At 44.6% G+C, this 21,139-nt stretch overlaps 1 protein-coding gene across 2 annotated transcripts in view; it reads right to left on the reverse strand.

Moving 5' to 3' along the window:
• NKD2 (NKD inhibitor of WNT signaling pathway 2) overlaps positions 1 to 21,139 on the reverse strand; it is a 229,172-nt gene that overhangs the window by 95,822 nt on the left and 112,211 nt on the right. For both annotated transcript variants that reach the window (XM_040432169.1, XM_040432168.1), the window contains exons 4-5: positions 3,634 to 3,688; positions 3,188 to 3,315 (exon numbers count right to left, since the gene is read on the reverse strand). In XM_040432169.1, coding sequence (XP_040288103.1) covers positions 3,188 to 3,315; positions 3,634 to 3,688 — 183 coding nt within the window. The remainder of the gene's footprint in view (positions 1 to 3,187; positions 3,316 to 3,633; positions 3,689 to 21,139) is intronic.

Below are 21,139 nucleotides of genomic sequence, written 5' to 3' on the forward strand. Positions count from 1 at the left end.
ATAGAGACTAATTTAGAGTCAAAAATATTCCCAAAAAACACCCCTGTCAAAGCACATAGAGCAGCTACTTACAGGGGCCTGGACGGGGGAGTCTGAACAAGTCTCCTGCTTGTTGGACGCTTGGACCTCCATGATGCAACCTCACCAGGTTGCCATCAGACATTTAAATAGGGTTTTATCTACTTACCGGTCCGCCCGTCGCCGCCTGGCTCCGCCTCCTCCTGCTCTTCACGGGGGGACTCATTCCAAGGAAGAGTCAACCCCCTAGACATGCGAGACCTCCTGATTTGGAAGGTCTCCAGCATGCCGATGCGCGCCGCCATGACACTTCCGGTGACGTGTGTTGGCTTCCGGTCACGTGGGAGCGCTCGGTAATCCACCTAGCGTGCACAGGGGAGCGCAGGAGCCGCTGCCGAGCCCAGAGCTCCGGAAGGGAGAAGTGACTACGGCGTCCCAGATCCCTGCGGCCACTCGGAAAGGGTATCGGGGATCAAACCAGGGAACCACTTCCCAGAGGGGTGCTGGTTAAGGGGCTACAGGAGTCTGAAGAGGAGAGGTAAGCACCCCCCGACCAGACTCGCCCCATTCCCTACCTAACTTGCTAGGAGGGAGTTGTCTCACTCGCCCTATCCCAGTAGGGACAGAAAGAACACTGGAGAGAGGGGGTGGGGAGGGGCCTTTTAAACTGTCTCTCTTCCTGTCCCTGCAGAAGCCAATAAGGACATCCTCCATGGGTGCTGTCATGGAGGACGTCCTGGAAAAATTAAATAAATAATTAAACTCACCTTAATCCACTTGCTCGCGCAGCCGGCATCTCTTCTGTCTTCTTTTTTTGCTGTGTGCAGGAAAAGGACTTGTGGTGACGTCAAGATCATGTGACGGACCATGTGATGACCTGAGTGACGTCACCACAGGTCCCTTTCCTGCACACAGCAAAAAAGAAGACAGAAGAGAAGCCGGGCCTGCGCGAGCAAGTGGATTAAGGTGAGCTTAATTATTATTATTTTTTTTTTAACCCCTCCAGCCCTATTTTACTATGCATTCTGTATTAAGAATGCTATTATTTTCCCTTATAACCATGTTATAACGGAAAATAATAATGATCGGGTCCCCATCCCGATCGTCACCTAGCAACCGTGCGTGAAAATCGCACCGCATATGCACTTGCTTGCGGATGCTTGCGATTTTCACGCAACCCCATTCATTTCTATGGGGCCTGCGTTACGTGAAAAACGCACAAAGAGGAGCATGCTGCGTGAAAATCACCGCTCGTGTGCACAGCCCCATAGAAATGAATGGGTCAGGAATCAGTGCGGGTGCAATGCGTTCAACTCACGCATCGCATCCGCGCGGAATACTCGCCCGTGTGAAAGGGGCCTTAGGCTATTTGCACACCTGCGTTAGGTGCCGATTCCTCTGGTATCTGCACAAACGGATCTGCACCTATAATGCAAACGATTGTATCCGTTCAGAACGGATCCGTTTGCATTATGAAGAACAAAGTCAAAACGGATCCGTTCTAACTTACATTGAAAAACAATGGGGGACGGATCCGTTTTCAATTGCAACATACTGGGTCAGTGAAAAGGGATCCGCTCCCATTGACTTACATTGTAAGTCAGGGCGGATCCGTTTGTCCGCATCCAGAGCGGAATGGAGGCGCAATGGAGCCAAACTGATGCATTCTGAACGGATCCTTATCCATTCAGAATGCATTGGGGCTGAACTGATCCGTTTTGAACCGTTTGTGAGATCCCTGAAACGGATCTCACAAACGGAATTCAAAACGCCAGTGTGAAAGTAGCCTTAACTCTACATCTGTATCTCTGCAAAAATTTCAATTTTCACTTTGCACCATCTGCTATGCATTAACTTCTGCAAAATACCAGTGAGGCTAAATGCTCACTACTCCCCTTGATAAATTGTGTGGTTTCCAAAAAAGGTTTACTTCTTGGGAGTTTCTTTTTTTATGTATTGTCCAATGCTCTATAAAATCACAAAACTAGTCCTCAAAAGCAAATGCTGCTCTTTCTCTTCTGAATCCTGCTGTGTCCCCAAACAGCACCTAGGGGGTATTGTTGCACTCAGGAAAATCTAACATTTGTGGTGCTTTTTCACCTATTACCACTTGTGAAAATGAAACCTTTGTGGCAAAACTATATATAATTGAAATACAATGTAATTTTTAATTTCATGTCCCAATCTTAAAAATTCTATGAAACACCTTTGGGGTAAAAGCCAATCCCTGTACCTCTAGGTCACTTCCTTGAAGGGGTTGTTTCCAAAACAGGATTGGGGATTTACATTGCACTGGTACCTCAGGGACTCTGCAAATGTGTGATAGTGCCCTGGAATCATTCCAGCAAAATCTGCTCTCCAACAGCTAAATGTCACATCTTCCATCTGAGCAGTGCAGTGTGCTCATACAACAGTTTAAGACCATGTATAGGGTGTTTTCTGCAAGCTCAAGAATCATTGTAATCAATATGGAGATTTGTTTTGCGGTCAACCCTTGATGAGTTATAGGAAAAAATAGAAATTCTGCAAATTACATTTTGAAACTTCACCTCCATTTTGCTTTAATTCTTGTGAAACACCTAAAGGGTTAACAAAGTTTCTAAATTCAGTTTTGAAAAAATAAAATTATATTTACAAAATGATGCCAGCATAAAGTAGACATATAGGGAATGTTAATAACCATTCTTGTGGTAACACTGTCTATTAAAAGCAAGGAAATTCAAATTTAGAAAATCTGGCTAGCACAGTACTACACAATTTTTGCTACACATTCACATGAAGAGACAAATGTCAAATTTGCAATATTAGGCTCAGTGCTTAAAGGGGTATTCTGAATATGCTAAGTTATCCCCTATCCACAGGACAGACGATAAGTTAAGTATTAGATCAATGGGGGTCCTAAGAACGGGGAACTCATACCCCATGGAGCCCCCTGAAATGAATGGAACGGCTGCGTGCATGCCAACCAGCTGCTCTATTAGGTAGGGGGCCCCATTCTCATGATTAGTGGGGATCCCAGCATTAAGAGCCCACGATCTAACAGTTATCCCCTATACTGTGGATAAATGATAACATAACTGGAATATCCATTTAAGGATCAAACTGGTTGTGTCCTTAATATTTAATAGACTGACATTTATTTGTGGTTTAAATCAATATATTTACTTACATCAATATTAATATGTTTCTTGTCCAATCCTCTAGTCCCTTCTTTATTTTGAGTTTTTTCAGGATCTTCAAGTAGAGATGAATATACATGCTGTTCAGATCCTTCTAATTTCTTGGGTGGAAGGTTAACTAATAGAAAATTATAATTTATCACATTTGGGTTTCATTGAAGAAAAATATACATCATAGTAAAGGTATAACATAAAAAAAATGTGCAGCAAAATGTAAAGACTGGCAAGTACACAATTCAGTGCTTCATATTAATATTCTTAGAAGAGGTTCTCCCACCATAGTAACTGATGACATGTTACTGTGGCATATCCTATCGGTCATACCATTACATGACTGGAATTATAGGTAAGATTATGGTTGTTTATTTCTTATACTGATGATGTGGGCTAATTGTAATGTTCATATTACAATACCAAATAATGCTACATTACTTACCCTCCAGAGCAAATTGATTATCCTGTCCATCTTTAACTGCTCCAGCTATTAGCTCCTGTGAGGATGAGAAATTTGACAGTCAGTTTTGTAGAGGTGGATGCTACATACAAGTCTGTACAGAAAAATATTAGCATTATGTGCTATGTTTTATTGCTATGTATCATTCTGTCATTGTCAACCAATAAATACCTCAGCTTTATCCTAATGTATATAGAGGGCCTAGTAAAAATTTACAATAAAGTCTATAGAGATAAACTACTGGCCCATACACAATAATACCTACATAAATCTAAAATATATCAACATTTATTGAAACACAAATAATAAATATACAGAAGGTAAAAAAAAAAGGGGGACAAATCTAAAAGATCCCACTATACCGCTGCAAAGCAAACACAGCTCAAATGGAAGACCAGACTCTGCCAATCCTAAATATTAATATAAATCCTAAGCAGTGATCGCCTCTGGCCCTTATTTGATATAGCCCGGTTACAGTTGGTAAAAATCTTAAAGCACAATGGCAAACCAAGCATAGTATAATGCAGAGTATCACTAGCAAAACATAATAACACATGTGCAAAATCCAATAGAATAAACAATAATATTGTACACATATATCAGGTGACAAAGATTAAAAAAAAAGAATATGAGGTCCAGAGCTCACAGCAGGAAGAAGCAGGGGAGAAAATGGGTGAGTATCCATTATTTTGGTTATTTTAGACCATCTACAGGGGTTACTAAAGGTTGCATAAAACTCTGACAACTACTTTTAAAATACAGAGAAATGCAGCTGTGCCATGTCAGTGTATGGTATAATACACACAGCACAAAAATAAATATTCTTAAAAAAAATGTGTATAGGTCATGTTACCATATCTCTGTATATTATATAGTGCAACAAAAAAAGTGGATTCCTCATACAGCCAGCTTTTCAATGTTAAAACTATGGGGCACATTTATTAAGACCAGCGTTTTAGATGCTGATCTTAATAACCCCTATACCTGGCGATGGATCAACCGCAGTTATGTAGAAGCACTGGCCTCTACATAACTTATGCGGATCCTCCGCTACTTCTAAATGTAAGACAGCTTCCTAGCTGTCTTACATTTGGACCATTTTCTACGCCTAAAACCGGTGTAGAAAATGGTAAATGGGACAGGCCTGCCGCCCCACCCCTTTCTCCTCTCCCTTTTTCAGACATGGTGTGAGCGGGGAGAAGTCACAGATTGCGCAGGGTCACAGGGAGCGGTGAGTACAAAGCCAACACAACGAGCAATGTAATCACCTCTATGGGTGCCAAATACTCCCCATCTGTTTGTTTTTTGGATCTGATCTTGTCTGTGGATACCTGTAGCCAGGATACTGTCTCCACCACATATTGCATGGAATACAATTTTATGTTTTAAAAGTACTTTTTCTTTTTTAAACAAAAAAGGAGAGAAAAGGATGACATGCAAAAGAAGCAATGTACTGCAATGCAAAACTATAAGCCATAGTTAAAGTATAACAGGAGAACTGTTATGCAACAGATATAACAGAGAACAAAGAATATCATCAGTAACTTAACCCCCATGGTTCTACCAGCCAAGTATACAGTATATATATATATATATATATATATATATATATATATATATATATATATAAATATAGGAAGAAATGGGGTAGAAAGAAGAAATAGAGCCGAGTCTTCATATACTGTAATATCCTCATATGATCACAAAGACAAGAAGTACTTCAGGTTAGGGAAAGCAGCACAGTTAAAGACTTCGAATAGACCCATTTGGATGTTAGCCCAAAATTACCTAGCTATAGGGCAGGTTCACCATATGTAGATTGTTATCAGTGTATGTACAGTCATGGCCAAAGGTTTTGAGAATTACATAAATATTGGAAATTGGAAAAGTTGCTGCTTAAGTTTTTATAATAGCAATTTGCATATATTCCGGAATGTTATGAAGAGTGATCAGATGAATTGCATAGTCCTTCTTTGACATGAAAATTAACTTAATCCCGAAAAAAACCTTTCCACTGCATTTCATTGCTGTCATTAAAGAACCTGCTGAGATCATTTCAGTGATCGTCTTGTTAACTCAGGTGAGAATGTTGACGAGCACAAGGCTGGAGATCATTATGTCAGGCTGATTGGGTTAAAATGGCAAACTTGACATGTTAAAAGGAGGGTAATGCTTGAAATCATTGTTCTTCCATTGTTAACCATGGTGACCTGCAAAGAAACGCGTGCAGCCATCATTGCGTTGCATAAAAATGGCTTCACAGGCAAGGATATTGTGGCTACTAAGATTGCATCTCAATCAACAATTTATAGGATCATCAAGAACGTCAAGGAAAGAGGTTCAATTCTTGTTAAGAAGGCTTCAGGGCATCCAAGAAAGTCCAGCAAGCGCCAGGATCGTCTCCTAAAGAGGATTCAGCTGTGGGATCGGAGTGCCACCAGTGCAGAGCTTGCTCGCACAGTGAGGCGAAGACTTTTGGAAGATGGCCTGGTGTCAAGAAGGGCAGCAAAGAAGCCACTTCTCTCAAAAAAAACACATCAGGGACAGATTGATCTTCTGCAGAAAGTTTGGTGAATGGCCTGCTGAGGACTGGGGCAAAGTCATATTCTCCGATGAAGCCTCTTTCCGATTGTTTGGGGCATCTGGAAAAAGGCTTGTCCAGAGAAGAAAAGGTGAGCGCTACCATCAGTCCTGTGTCATGCCAACAGTAAAGCATCCTGAGACCATTCATGTGTGGGATTGCTTCTCATCCAAGGGAGTGGGCTCACTCACAATTTTGCCCAAAAACACAGCCATGAATAAAGAATGGTACCAAAACACCCTCCAACAGCAACTTCTTCCAACAATCCAACAACAGTTTGGTGAAGAACAATGCATTTTCCAGCATGATGGAGCACCGTGCCATAAGGCAAAAGTGATAACTAAGTGGCTCGGGGACCAAAACATTGACATTTTGGGTTCATGGCCTGGAAACTCCCCAGATCTTAATCCCATTGAGAACTTGTGGTCAATCCTCAAGAGGCAGGTGGACAAACAAAAACCCACTAATTCTGACAAACTCCAAGAAGTGATTATGAAAGAATGGTTTGCTATCAGTCAGGAATTGGCCCAGAAGTTGATTGAGAGCATGCCCAGTCGAATTGCAGAGGTCCTGAAAAAGAAGGGCCAACACTGCAAATACTGACTCTTTGCATAAATGTCATGTAATTGTCGATAAAAGCCTTTGAAACGTATGAAGTGCGTGTAATTATATTTCACTACATCACAGAAACAACTGAAACAACGATCTAAAAGCAGTTTAGCAGCAAACTTTGTGAAAACTAATATTTGTGTCATTCTCAAAACTTTTGGCTACGACTGTAGTGCTGTCAGTTTTTGCTGGTCACCGAACAACAGTCATGTTGCTAATATAGCTTATATGTTTATACAGCTAGACCTGCCAATAACCTTAATACAGTTCCTATGTTTGTGTGTTAAAAACAAAAGCAGAGTTATTTACAGCGACTTCATGTTTGGATGTCATAAAACTTTTATATATTGTGTTCACAGAAGCAGAAAAGATAATATGCCTTTAATATTTATGATATGAATGTGAGGTAAGCTCAATGACACAGCAGAAACAACAGAAAGCATAGAGTTAAAATGTTGTTGCTGGGCAGGAGTTTTGACCAATCACAGCCAGCCTCACACACAGCAAGAGTTTTGACCAATCACAGCTAGCCTCACACACAGCCTGTGTGGGAAATCCCCCTAGCAGGAGCTGCTAGAATCATTAAACCAGAGGAGAGAAGCTAAACAGACATTCACTCCACTAAGAGCTGTGTTTTATAGAAGCAGAGAGGCCAAAATAGGTATTTAAAACAGTTATATAATGTTCCTACTGTTAATATAGTGATTAGAACTGTATACTGAACCAGTTATGTGTGTTTACTTAAAGTTCCACCAATTGCAAAGTATAAAGTTCACAATCCAAATTCAAATTCCATATTGCAATCCAAATTGCATACAACTATACCAGATCATACTCAACCAATCTGCAAATAGTTACTGCTAGCTGCATATTGCAAATTGCGACCAAATTCAGCAAGTGAACTATTAGTTTGACCTCAGATATACCTCTCAGAGAGATCATAAAGTGCTAAAATAACTTAAAGTGAGAGTACAGATATTTAAGAGAGATATATCCACCATTTTATGTTGAATGACAAGATTAAACAGTCGAACCACCATCTTATGCATACTGCCATTTTGTGATATCTTTTTAACACATGTTATGTACATGGACTATCTGCTGCGGAGGCGGCAGTGTTATATATGAAAAAAAGTTTAAGTTAATAAAGAAGTTATTTCAAGCATTTGGTGTGCTCTTTAAACCTACTGTTTCCATAGAACGGCACTAGAGGAATTGCAGAGTAATAGACAGTCTGGTTAAACTAAAGGTCAGCAATATAAAAATTCTTCTCATGCCACAGCGCAAAAGGCTCTTCATAGTGCTGCGCCTGCCACAAGTCATGCCATTGTTCCATGGTAAGGGATTCCCCTAAATCCAATTGTCAGCCATACATAAAGGCAAATTTAGTGTCAGAGAAAGTTGGAAGAGTAGATGAAAGAAAAAGATCCCAAGGAACTATACCGACATTGCAGTTCAAAAGATGAATATTCTACAGCAGGGATCAGCAACTTCTGTCAATCCAGCTGTTCTGAAACTACAACTCCCAGAATCATTCTTTCATTTTTATGGGAGTTACAAGAACAGTCAAGTAACTGTGTATGCTGGGAGTTGTAGTTTCCCAGCAGCTGGAGTGACGAAGGTTGCTGATCCCTGTTCTACATTCTTATCATTCAGGACTAATGAGGTTAAGAAATGAAAGACCTTATTAACTCAAAATATTTTGTTGCTGGAGGTGCAAAGTGGGAAACAAAGGATGCTCTGGACTTGAGCTTAGAGTGGAGCAGGAAATTCCAACCTGGCGTAGCTTCACATTTCCACCAAACAAAGGCAGTTGGTGATAACCTAGGAGGAAAACAGGGGTTTCAGAAAATAGGGAGCATAGGTGATATCAAACTTTGTAATTTATATATTAAATGGACTGCCCTCCATAGCAGGAGCATAAAGTTGGAAATTCTCGCAAAGGGGTCAGTGCCTCGTAAGGGAATATCTGGTAAACAAATTAGAGCTAATAGGTGCTAATAAATGTAGGTTACACTATATTCTAGGAGTATCCATCATGGAGGATTTGATGATGCATGGCAGTCACAAAGCGAGATAACTGGGCCGCTACGTAATATTTGTAGAGGTGGGGCACTGAAAGACCACCCACTCTCTTGTGAAGATGTATAATAGATCAAGATATTTGAGAGCATTCATACGCCCATATAAACCAGAAGATCTCATTTTTTAATGGCTTATGAGCGGATCGGAAATAGAAAGTGTCCTAAAGAAATATATGATTCAAGGTAGCGTACAGTATGGATTCTTCCCATCCAGGATAAGTTAGGAAAATTCCAGGTGATCAATTTCTGGCATAATTTGAGAATAAGTTGTGCCTAATTCCATTACAAAAATTGAGTCTAGGGATTTATGTATATTCACCCCTATATACAGAAGGTAGTCTTCTTGGGTTTTAAATTAAGTGTAATTAATTCTCGTGTTAAGGATGGGGTATTACTACCCTGATGTGTTCCACAGTGGATATTAATAGGTGCAGGGGAATATGTGGGAAAATTAAGGTATGCACCGGGATTGCGTAGAAGGTTTCGACTGCGTAAAAATGCCCCCCCCCCTTGCATACCCATGGTAGTTAATACCGTATAAAGAAAGAAACAAGAGATGCTATGAAAAGCCTTCTCTATGTCCAGTGTCAACAGTAAATGTGGCTGTGACTTCTTGTTAGCCCATTGAATAATATTACAGACTTATCTTCCTCACATTGTCCGGCGTCTGCCAACTATGTATGCATCCCATCTGGTCAGGATGTATTATAGTAGGTAGATAGCGACTGAGGCAGGAAAGCAATATGGAGGTAAAGATTTTCAAATCAACACTGAAAAGGGATATAGGATGATAATTTGCCAGACTAGAGGGGTCTTTATCAGGTTTAGAGATCAATGTAAAGCAGTGAGGACATCTGGAGGTATCAGTGGTGATTGTGCTTGCACACTATAGGTAAAAGCAGCAGCCTCTCTGGTGGCTGGGAACATGGGAGCGCACATAGGCTAGTGTTTTTCCTATACTGTGCAAACACGATCACCACTGATGGATTGCAGGGTGGTCTGTAACCATGGAAACGAGCAGTGTATAATGTGATGGAAAAATGAATCCAACCAGCAAAGGAAGCAATATCGATAATGACAATATATTAGCGAGTGGCTTGTATTAACTTTCTCTACATGATAAATGCCACTTACTGAAGTGAGACATCCCCTTTAAGGATATCTGCGTCAGATAGCCATAGTTTCAAGATGGGCAAAAAAGTTAAAATGGAGGTGATATCAGAAGTAGGTGCATCTATTGCGGAGGAATATAGCTTTTGATAAAACGTATGGAATTGTTGATATATTCTAACAGGCTTAGACGTAATCTGTCCCCTTGCAGCACATATTAGATAAACCGTATTAATTAGCTGCCAAACGCATGGCCGAGCAGCGAGCATTTTATCCAGTTTGTTAGCTAATTTGTAAGTGTCTTCTCAGTATGGCATAAGAGGGTAGCATCAAGCTATAATTTAACATCTTGAATAACTTTAATTAGATACAGTGAATGTTGTCTTTGATTAGCTTTAGCTGGCTCCAGACGGAATAATTTATATACCATATCTGCCTGGACATTATTTTGCTACTTTTTTAGCCTAGAAGCCTCAGCTATAATGACATCTCTTATAATGGACTTTATGTGCTGCCCAATTAACAGCAGGAGATGCATCCGAGGGATTGTTCAAGGGGGAAAAAAATCATGAAGCACCGTGGTTAAACGTGCTACTATGGAGGGATGAGTAAGAAGAGATTAATTTAATCTGCGAGTAAAGGGACACCTAGCGAATAGCTTAAATCATATCATGGTCAGACCTGATATGGTCAGACCAAGCACAGGGCACATGTCTGGCATATAACAGAGAAGGGAGGAGTCATGTTGAGGCCAAAACCCAATCAATTCTAGTGTAATTATGATGTATTGGGAAAATTATATATAGCCACGTTGTGGTCCATTAAACTCCCTCCAGCAAATCAGCTACAGGAGATGTCGTATGTAGTTTCATTTGAATTAGATGACAGTTTATCTGCTATGGGGGATGACCTATCAAGCTTACCATTGAAGAACATGTTCAAATAACCACATCAAATAGGTTTCGTGGGTTGGTGTTGTTCAATTAACTTTCGCAAGGTACAGGAAAAAAGAGACTGGCTGATCATTAAGAGCATAGGAGTTAGGGTGCTGGCACACAGCGCTGTTCTGAAATGCATTCAGTATACAGTTTTTTATTGTAGCTCCCTGTAATTAATTAAATCGTTCCCACTATGCAGAACACCAGGGTTTAACGAGGCTGCTAAACTGGCTAAATTGAAAACTGCATCCTGAATGCATGTCTGAACTGCACTGTGTACCAGCACCCTAAACAAGACAAAATGGGGTGTTGTATTTACAGCCTAACAGGATCCCTGGGGGTCCACAATAGTAGAATCAATCTTGATTGGCAACGATTTATTACTAAAACTAGCCACACCTCTGCTCTTTGAATGGTATGGAGCGTGAACCAATAAAGTATATTCGTTATGGAAATATTTATGACAGGAAGTCTGGGTAAAGTGGGATTCTTGAACGCAAATAATATCAGGTTTGAGGCGATCATACTGTAAAAAAGCTTTGCACCTCTTATGAGGTCAATTTAACCTCTGTACGTTATGTGCGATTATTTTACTAGCAGACAGCGAGGAAAGAAGACCAGGAGAGCAGGAGGGAGCCATAGACAATCATTCCAACAAATGGGTCAGTAATGCAGAAAAAAAACCAGGAACATCCGGAATACAGGTACAAAAACTGTCCGGGACGACGTACCGGGTAGCACTTGCCAATATCGTGCCCTGAAACGCCTTAGACATGGGGGGGGGGGGGGGGAAATAATGGAATCCAGATCCATAGCATGGAGTACATAATACTAGATAAAGAACAAAAACTCTGATGCACCGCTTCAAGTATGGAACAGTACATTAGACAGTCTAGCATGTATAGATGGGACATGCAGTGCTAAACATAGAATGAATAACAGAAGTATGATGACTGCAATAGGTCCCCACACCCCCCAGCATTGCTTGGACAACTTGAACAATTAAAACATTCAAAGAGTTTAAAAGAGAGCAATGTGGTGAGGGACCACCGCTATGGACTATGGACAAACACTTTCATAGAAACTGCAAACAGTAATGGTAGTAAATATATGGATTAGGTAGAACATATCAGTAAATCTGCCATGGGGAACCCCAAATTCCCCCTGAAAAACACCAAACTGGGCACAAAAAAGAGCGCCTATGATGGTCTGATGTCACACCATAAGTCAAGGGGAGTGTTCCACTAAAATGACCATTGAACATAAAAGGATGTAGATTTGGAAAGCTAAATACTCCTTGGAAGGAAGTACAGGGTGAACCTCTGTCTATGTTACTCAGAACATGAAGGACACATCCCAAAAAACTATCCATAAGGAGGTTTCATCAAAGGAGATATTAAGTAATATAACATAATCGTGGTAAATCCCCATGCTTACATACCAGTCGCGGGCTGGAAAAAAAAAACGGCATAAAAGAAAGAAGAAAAAAAATCTCAAAAACTTTTACTGGCCGGCCACGAGGAGGGATCAGGCAGCCCATTGGGCATCGGCCCACCTGGAAATTTCCCTTTAAGGTAAATGGCCAATCCGCCTCTGAGTAACACCAACTCCTCATCCAGCCAGTGATGCACGGTAGAGGGAACATAATGGTTTTGGGCTGCTTTGCTTCCTCAGGGTCATGATACCTTACAGTCACTGAGGAAACAATTAATTCTAGGAAATATCAAGCTGGAGTGATACAAAAAGACAATCACCCAAAGCACACAAGTACTGTAAATTACACAAGTACAGTATATGGTGTGTGCTGCTCTGTAAACCAAATGAAGAGAGTCACGTATCATGTATTTCAGTGGGAGTCACCAGTGAAAAATTCTAATAATTTCTGGTGGACCACTCTTCTATATGCCCCAAAAGGTCCCTGGATTTCAACCACCTCTTGTCAGTTAACAGTTTCCCACTCTAATTAAGACAAGACATGGTGAGGTACCACTGGGACATCAAATATGTGCAAGCCCTTTATTATACTCATAGAATAAAGTAACATCAAGCATAAAACATGGGCCAAAAGACACATTTGACTCAGGTTTCACATTTGCTTCTTCCGGGGCATGCTAATCCATCTTGGAATCGTTCTAAAAGGGACTGTCCAGCCGTTAATATTGATGACCTATCATCAGGGTTGTGAAGTAGCTCAATGCAGAGAGAACTGCACAGTGAGGCTTGCCTCCACTGGAAATATTCTCATTTACTATTGTTGCTTTTAGGGGAGTATATGGTGCCTCAGTAGCAGGAACTGAGTATACCCATACATAGTATTTAAATTTACTGGGAAGGTTGGAGAAGCCATATGTATATGGATAGATTTAACCTAGCTACACACATTAGATCAAAGTTGGGCAAATCTGCTAAATTTAGAGGGATTAGCCAATGATCTAGAGCAGTGGTGCCAAACCATTTCTTGTCTGAGGGCCGCACTAGACATGGTATAAATTTCGCAGGCCAGAACCAGGTAGCTTTGCCAGAAAGAAATGCAAACACTGTGAGGGGGCACATATGAGCATTACTACTGTAAAGGGGAAAATATCTGGGCATTTTTTCTGTGAAGGGGCACATCTGGGCATTACTACTGTAAAAGGGCAAATATCTGGGCATTTTTTCTGTGAAGGGGCACATCTGGGCATTACCCCTGTGAAGGGGGCACATCTGGGCATTACCCCTGTAAAGGGGGCACATCTGGGCATTACCCCTGTAAAGGGGGCACATCTGGGCATTACCCCTGTAAAGGGGGCACATTTGGGCCTTACCCCTGTAAAGGGGGCACATTTGGGCATTACCACTGTGAAGGGGGCACATTTGGGCATTACCACTGTGAAGGGGGCACATTTGGGCATTACCACTGTGAAGGGGGCACCTCTGGGCATTACCACTGTGACGGGGGCACAGCTGGGCATTACCACTGTGAAGGGGGCACATCTGGGCATTACCACTGTGAAAAGGGGCACATCTGGGCATTACCACTGTGAAAGGGGGCACATCTGGGTATTATTACCACTGTGAGGGGGGCACATCTTGGCATTACCACTGTGAAGGGGGCACATCTGGGCATTTTGTAGTAGTAATGCTCTCTGTGTCCCCTTTACAGTAGTAATGTCCTCTGTGCCCCCTTCACAGTAATAATGCCCATTGTGCCCTCTCCTTAGTAATAATGCCCTCTCCTTAGTAATAATGCCCTCTGTGTCCCTTTGTAGTAGTAATGCCCTCTGTGCCCCCTTCACAGTAATATGCCCTGACACACACACACATACCACAGTGGGTGCTTTTTTATTTTTATTTTTTTAACTGAAGCAGCAGCAGGTTCAGCTCGGCTACAGTGTATATTTGCACACACACTGTCTGTGGCACACAACACTGGTGGTCACTTCAATTCACTACAAGGCACACAGCCATTTTCAGGAGGACTAGAGAGGAGCACTGGATCGAGCCAGCGGCTGCAAAGATGGAAAGTTTTTTCCTACCTGGAGTAGGGTGAGCTGCGGCCGGCGGCGAGCACAGAAGTGAGTGAGATAGGTGCGCGCACACTCCCCGACTCAGAGCACGCACGCTACTTCATAGGCTGATCCCCGTGCTGTGGTGCTGCCCCCGTGACCTCCCCTCCTCTGTCTCTGTCACTGCTGGCTGCGCTCATCCCGCCTGAGCCATTCAGTAAATGATTCACTGAATGGCAATGGCCGGCCGAGATGTGCTCTCACTCATAGTTCGCTGCCTGATGCCGGCGGCACTGCACCTCCTGAATAGCTGACAGCGCCGCAAGCTCTGCCTTCGGTCACTGCACGGGCTGGATTTGGCCCGCGGGCAGTAGGTTGGGCATCACTGATCTAGAGTGTATGGGATCCTTCAGACCATTAGGACTGGGCCCTGACCAATGGGACAAAACCTTATGCCTGCGCCTAGGATAAGCAGCAAATTCTGGCAGCCTTTACAAAGTTCTCAATGGCAGTGAAATGGAGAGCTTCCACTCCTATCGGCAAAGCTCTTTATGGAAAGAACATTCACTTCACTCTACTCTACCCTGCTAAACTAAAGGTCTTCATCAGTTCTTCAAGGATACGGAGGCGGCAAGAACAACTCTTTATAGATCCTCTAGGACAGTGATGGCTAACCTTGGCACTCCAGCTGTGGTAAAACTACAACTCCCAAGATGCCCCCCTTGCTTGGCTGCTCCCAGAACTCTATAGAAATAAATGGAGCATGCTGGGAGTCGTAGTTTCACCACAGCTGGAGTGCCAAGGTTAGCAATCACTGCTCTAGAAGCTCCTCTCCAGTCACCTTAAGGATTCTACTGGACTGGTGATACTAATAGTTCTACTTCAGTTCTTTCATATGCTTCAGTTTTGTACCATCCAATGTTGAGCGTTAAATTAAGGATTACCCTATAGTTGGGTACACAATTAAATACTTACCTGTTTCTGTCTTTTGATTTAGGTAATAATGAAACCTGTTTGTACTGTTCTGGGGAGGGGAGGGTGGAAAAAGAGGCTCTCTCATGGGACATCTCTGATATCTTGAAATTAAAGGGGGTGCCTGCTCGCTCAGATCGGTTCTCATCTCTTAGGCCTCTTTCACACGGGCGTCATGTTTTTGGCCCGGATAAAATGCGGGTGCGTTGCGGGAAAATGCACGATTTTTCTGCGCGAGTGCAAAACATTGTAATGCATTTTTTACGCGCGTGAGAAAAATCGCCATGTTTGGTACCCAAACCTGTTCACGGAAGTTCGGGTTTGGGATCGGGGTTGTGTAGATTGTATTATTTTACCTTATAACATGGTTATAAGGGAAAATTATAGCATTCTTAATACAGAATGCATAGTACAATAGGGCTGAAGAGGTTAAAAAATATATATATTTTTTTAACTCACCTTAATCCACTTGCTCGCGCAGCCCGGCTTCTCTTCTGTCTTCTTCTTTGAGGAATAGGACCTTAGATGACGTCACTGCGCTCATCACATTGTCCATCACATGATCTTTTACCATGGTGATGGATCATGTGACGGACCATGTGATGAGCGTAGTGATGTCACCACAGGTCCTTTTCCTGTGCACAGCAAAGATGAAGACAGAAGAGAAGCCGGGCTGCGCGAACAAGTGGATTAAGGTGAGTTAAATTATTTATATATTTTTTTTAACCCCTCCAGCCATATTGTACTATGCATTCTGTATTAAGAATGCTATTATTTTCCCTTATAACCATGTTATAAGGGAGAATAATAATGATTGGGTCTCCATCCCGATCGTCTCCTAGCAACCGTGCGTGAAAATCGCAGCGCATCCGCACTTGCTTGCGGATGCTTGCAATTTTCACGCAGCCCCATTCACTTCTATGGGGCCTGCGTTGCGTGGAAAACGCACAAAAAGGAGCCTGCTGCGATTTTCACGCAATGCACAAGTGATGCGTGAAAATCACTGCTCATGTGCACAGCCCCATAGAAATGAATGGATCCGGATTCAGTGCGGGTGCGTGGAAATCTCACCCGTGTGAAAGGGGCCTTACTGTAGTTTACAGACTCACTTTCTGTGACATCAAAATAAAATAGCATCCTCTTCTAATAGTATCTGTGGCGAAACCAACCTCGCCACTGGGTTTTGGAGAGGCCTGTTTACCAGCCTCTTGCCTCAGGATTATGGCCCATACTAACTTTAAAGGAGAAGACAGACCGGCCGCACAGCTTAAATCTGTCTTTGGAATTGTATTTTGTTATGTGAGGGTACCCAGATAGCTAATTTTATTGTATTCGTGTATTCTGAGTGCCATTCACCTAATGATATGCACTCAGATTTGAGCTATCTGGGGATATGTTAAATGTCTGTGTTTGCTGTGGGGGTGTGACATTGTGTGTTTGGGTGGTGATTTCTGTCCTGTTGTCTCCACATGTGTATTGGCGATTTCCCTTTGTCCTGAGAGATAATTGAATTGCTCCTCGGGTGTCTCCAGGGCAGAGAGGAGGAAACCATGATGCATCGTGGGGATGTGTTTTGTCTGTGTATCCTGAGTTGCTACAGTCTTCCTTCTGGTCCCCTAGGGGCGTGTCCACCAGATGGGGACCTGCATAAATACAGGCGGGTGGCCCTCAATAAAGTGTGCCTGTTTTATCCTTCATCATGTTGAGGCTGGTGTTTGGGTAACTGATCAACACTGGGGGATTGCTATACGCTGGGAGATTTGCTATACTCCCCTGGCTATAACTACTAGCTCTTTTAAGAGCTGTTCCTGCTCTCTGGTTTTAGGAGAGGTTCACCCACTGGAGCCTGGGGCCTTGTCGTAGGTCCAGGGTGGGTAGGAGACGGCGAGACCTCAACCAAGCTTCGACGGTTTGTGGGGTCTGCAGTGCGTACGGTGTCAAGTGGAGTGCTTGGAGTCCTCGGAAAGCACTAGGAGCATGTATCAACGGAGGTACCCGGTCGGGGTGCTAGGAGATCCGTTACATTTGGTGGCAAGCAGTGAGATGGCGTCCTAGTGTGAGGAGAAGCAGCTCAGAGACACCGTTCGTGGAGTATATTGAGGGCACCGCTAGTATCCGTACAGCGCCCCTGGCTACAGCAATATGGATGCCGTTGGTTCCTGCACAGCATTCCATGAGGAAGATCACCCGGATCCCAGTGAGGAGCAAAGATTGCGAATGTGATTGGTGCTGCGACTACCTCTACTGGGAGAGCAACCATTGACAGAGTGGGTGTCAGAGCTTGAGACACTGGTATGGCAGGAAACCTGGCTGGATGACGCTTACCAAGCACTATGGTGGGACACAGTACGACAGTCTCCATGGAGGAGTACGCCAAGCCCGAAGGTGAGGAATATAATTGCCCTGGCTATTAGCCTCTTGCCCCAGGATTATGGCTGTAACGGACCTCCTAGCACCCCGACTGGGTACCTCCGTTGATAGATGCTCCTTGTGCTTTCCGAGGAATCCAAGCACTCCACTTGACACCGTACGCACTGCAGACCCCACGACCTGTCGAAGCTTGGTTGAGGTCTCACCGTCTCCTACCCACCCTTTACAATACACATAGACATTTAACACATTCCCAGACAGCTCAAGTCTGAGTGCATATTATTAGGTGAATGGCACTCAGACAACATGAATACAATAAAATGAGCTAACTGGGTACCCTCACATAACATAAAATACAATTACACAGACAGATGGTTCTGTCACACATCTCAAAACCCCACATGTCCCCATATGGCTTGGATCTGAGCGCTCAGATGCCACAAACACAGTCAAATCGCCATGGGGTTTAAGTTTTGCATGGGCGGATGAGAGGGCCCATAATCCTGGGGCAAGAGGCTGGTAGCCAGGCCCCTCCAAAACCCAGTGGCGAGGTTGGTTTCGCCACATATCTCCCCCTCCCAGGGAAGACTAACCAGATACCTGACCTCACGGTCAGTACCTGAGTTAGTCTGGCAGTCCACCCACAACCCAATACTGGACCTGTTGAATTTTGGGGCCTGGCTCTGTTCTGAATGTCCCCAGCTGTTGAGGGGGCCTCTGCTACTCCTTGCTTCCTTGTTGCTCTCTAGCTTGGAGCTGTAGGTACTTGGTGGGCAGAGGCCGACTGCGCTCTGCCCCGATGCCAGCTCTTCCGCTGGGGTAGCCTGTGGAAAGTCAGCCTCTGGAGAAGAGGATAGAGGAGGGCAGAGGCCAACTGCGCTCTGCCCAGATGCCAGCTCTTCCGCTGGGGTACCCTGTGGGATGTCCGGCTCTGGAGAAGAGGATAGGGGAGGGCAGAGGCTGACTGCGCTCTGCCCAGATGCCAGCTCTTCCGCTGGGGTAGCCTGTGGGGAGTCAGGCCCCGGATAAGAGGATAGGGGAGGGCAGAGGCCAACTGCGCTCTGCCCAGATGCCAGCTCTTCCGCTGGGGTAGCCTATGGAAAGTCAGCCTCTGGAGAAGAGGATAGAGGAGGGCAGAGGCCAACTGCGCTCTGCCCAGATGCCAGCTCTTCCGCTGGGGTACCCTGTGGGATGTCCGCCTCTGGAGAAGAGGATAGGGGAGGGCAGAGGTTGACTGCGCTCTGCCCAGATGCCAGCTCTTCCGCTGGGGTAGCCTGTGGGATGTCCGGCTCTGGAGAAGAGGATAGGGGAGGGCAGAGGCCGACTGCGCTCTGCCCAGATGCCAGCTCTTCCGCTGGGGTAGCCTGTGGGGAGTCAGGCTCTGGATAAGAGGATAGAGGAGGGCAGAGGCCAACTGCGCTCTGCCCAGATGCCAGCTCTTCCGCTGGGGTAGCCTGTGGGATGTCCGGCTCTGGAGAAGAGGATAGGGGAGCGCAGAGGCTGACTGCGCTCTGCCCAGATGCCAGCTCTTCTGCTGGGGTAGCCTGTGGGGAGTCAGGCCCCGGATAAGAGGATAGGGGAGGGCGGAGGCCAACTGCGCTCTGCCCAGATGCCAGCTCTTCCGCTGGGGTAGCCTGTGGGATGTCCGGCTCTGGAGAAGAGGATAGGGGAGGGCAGAGGCTGACTGCGCTCTGCCCAGATGCCAACTCTTCTACTGGGATGTGGTCAGGGAATCCTATCTCCAGGACCTTGTTGCAGATCATCTGCTTACCTCCTCCTCCTGGCATTCCTGCAGGGTTGGTGGGGGATCTGAACCGGCCGTCCAGCATCTCTGTAGGGCCGGTGGAGAGACCTCGGTCCCATCTCCACCTGCCATCGGGAGGTCTTCCCAGAACCAGTCGATGAAGTTCCCTACTTTGGGAGTTGGTAGGGAAGCAGGGGGTATCGCCGGCAAGTCTTCCCAGTTGCAGGAGGGCAGATCTGGCTCTGCTTGTCGAGTAGGTTGGGGATGAATGGAGCTGAGCAGGTGTTGGTAGGTCTGCTCCAGCTCCCACTCCCTTGTTACCAGGTGGGTCATGTCTTTGCTCACCTCCCTTCTGTCAGCATAAACATGCATGCCCATCCGGTAGTCGTAGATATCCCAAAACCTAGACTCCTCCGTGCTGCCAAGATCAATGTCCTCCTCCAAGGCATCCCATAGTAACCCCGGTCCATCAAACTCCTCACCCTTGGGTCTGTCGTGCTCAGCCATCCAGGGGGAATGTTGAATGACATGCCACCTTAGGGCCTGGTAAGCGTTCTCTAGCCAAAGCTCCTTACATACCAGGTTCTGGAGCTCTGTTACCCACTCATCCAGGGGCTGCTCTCCCAAGAGACCCATCCGCATCGCCACATGCTTCTGTAGCCGCTGCTCATAACTGGGGAGACTCTCACCTCGCTGCCGCTGGGCATTTTCCAGGGCATCATACCAGACTTCCTTTCTGTCTGCATCCCTGTAGTCTGCGGCTGCCTCCTCCTCCTCGTCATAGAACGCTGTCCGAAGACTAGCCAATTCCATCCTGCTGTAGCCAGGGGCGCTGTACGGATACTAGCGTTGCCCTCAATTTAGTAAATCCACGAACGGTGTCTCCGAGCTACTTCTCCTCACACTAGGACGCCATCCCACTGCTTGCCACCAAATGTAACGGACCTCCTAGCACCCCGACTGGGTGCCTCCGTTGATAGATGCTCCTTGTGCTTTCCGAGGAATCCAAGCACTCCACTTGACACCGTACGCACTGCAGACCCCACGACCTGCCGAAGCTTGGTTGAGGTCTCACCGTCTCCTACCCACCCTTTACAATACACATAGACATTTAACACATTCCCAGACAGCTCAAGTCCGAGTGCATATTATTAGGTGAATGGCACTCGGACAACATGAATACAATAAAATGAGCTAACTGGGTACCCTCACATAACATAAAATACAATTACACAGACAGATGGTTCTGTCACACATCTCAAAACCCCACATGTCCCCATATGGCTTGGATCTGAGCGCTCAGATGCCACAAACACAGTCAAATCGCCATGGGGTTTAAGTTTTGCATGGGCGGATGTATACATTATGGGGATGTGTGGGGTTTTGAGGTGTTTTCTGTGTGTTGGGAAAAATGTGTGTTTTCTGTCTGGTAGTTATTAAGTTAGCCCATTACGTTTGGTAATTGTATTTTGTGGATTGCGTCTCAGACAATGCTCATTGTATTTTGTTGATTGCGTTACAGACAGAGGGAAGGGGATTTTGTGTACAATTGCTGGGAAGGTTTGAATACTGTAAATGCATGTGATTGGCTGTTT

This window comes from Bufo bufo, chromosome 5 (genome assembly GCF_905171765.1).
Source record: "Bufo bufo chromosome 5, aBufBuf1.1, whole genome shotgun sequence".
Taxonomy (NCBI): Eukaryota; Metazoa; Chordata; class Amphibia; order Anura; family Bufonidae; genus Bufo; species Bufo bufo.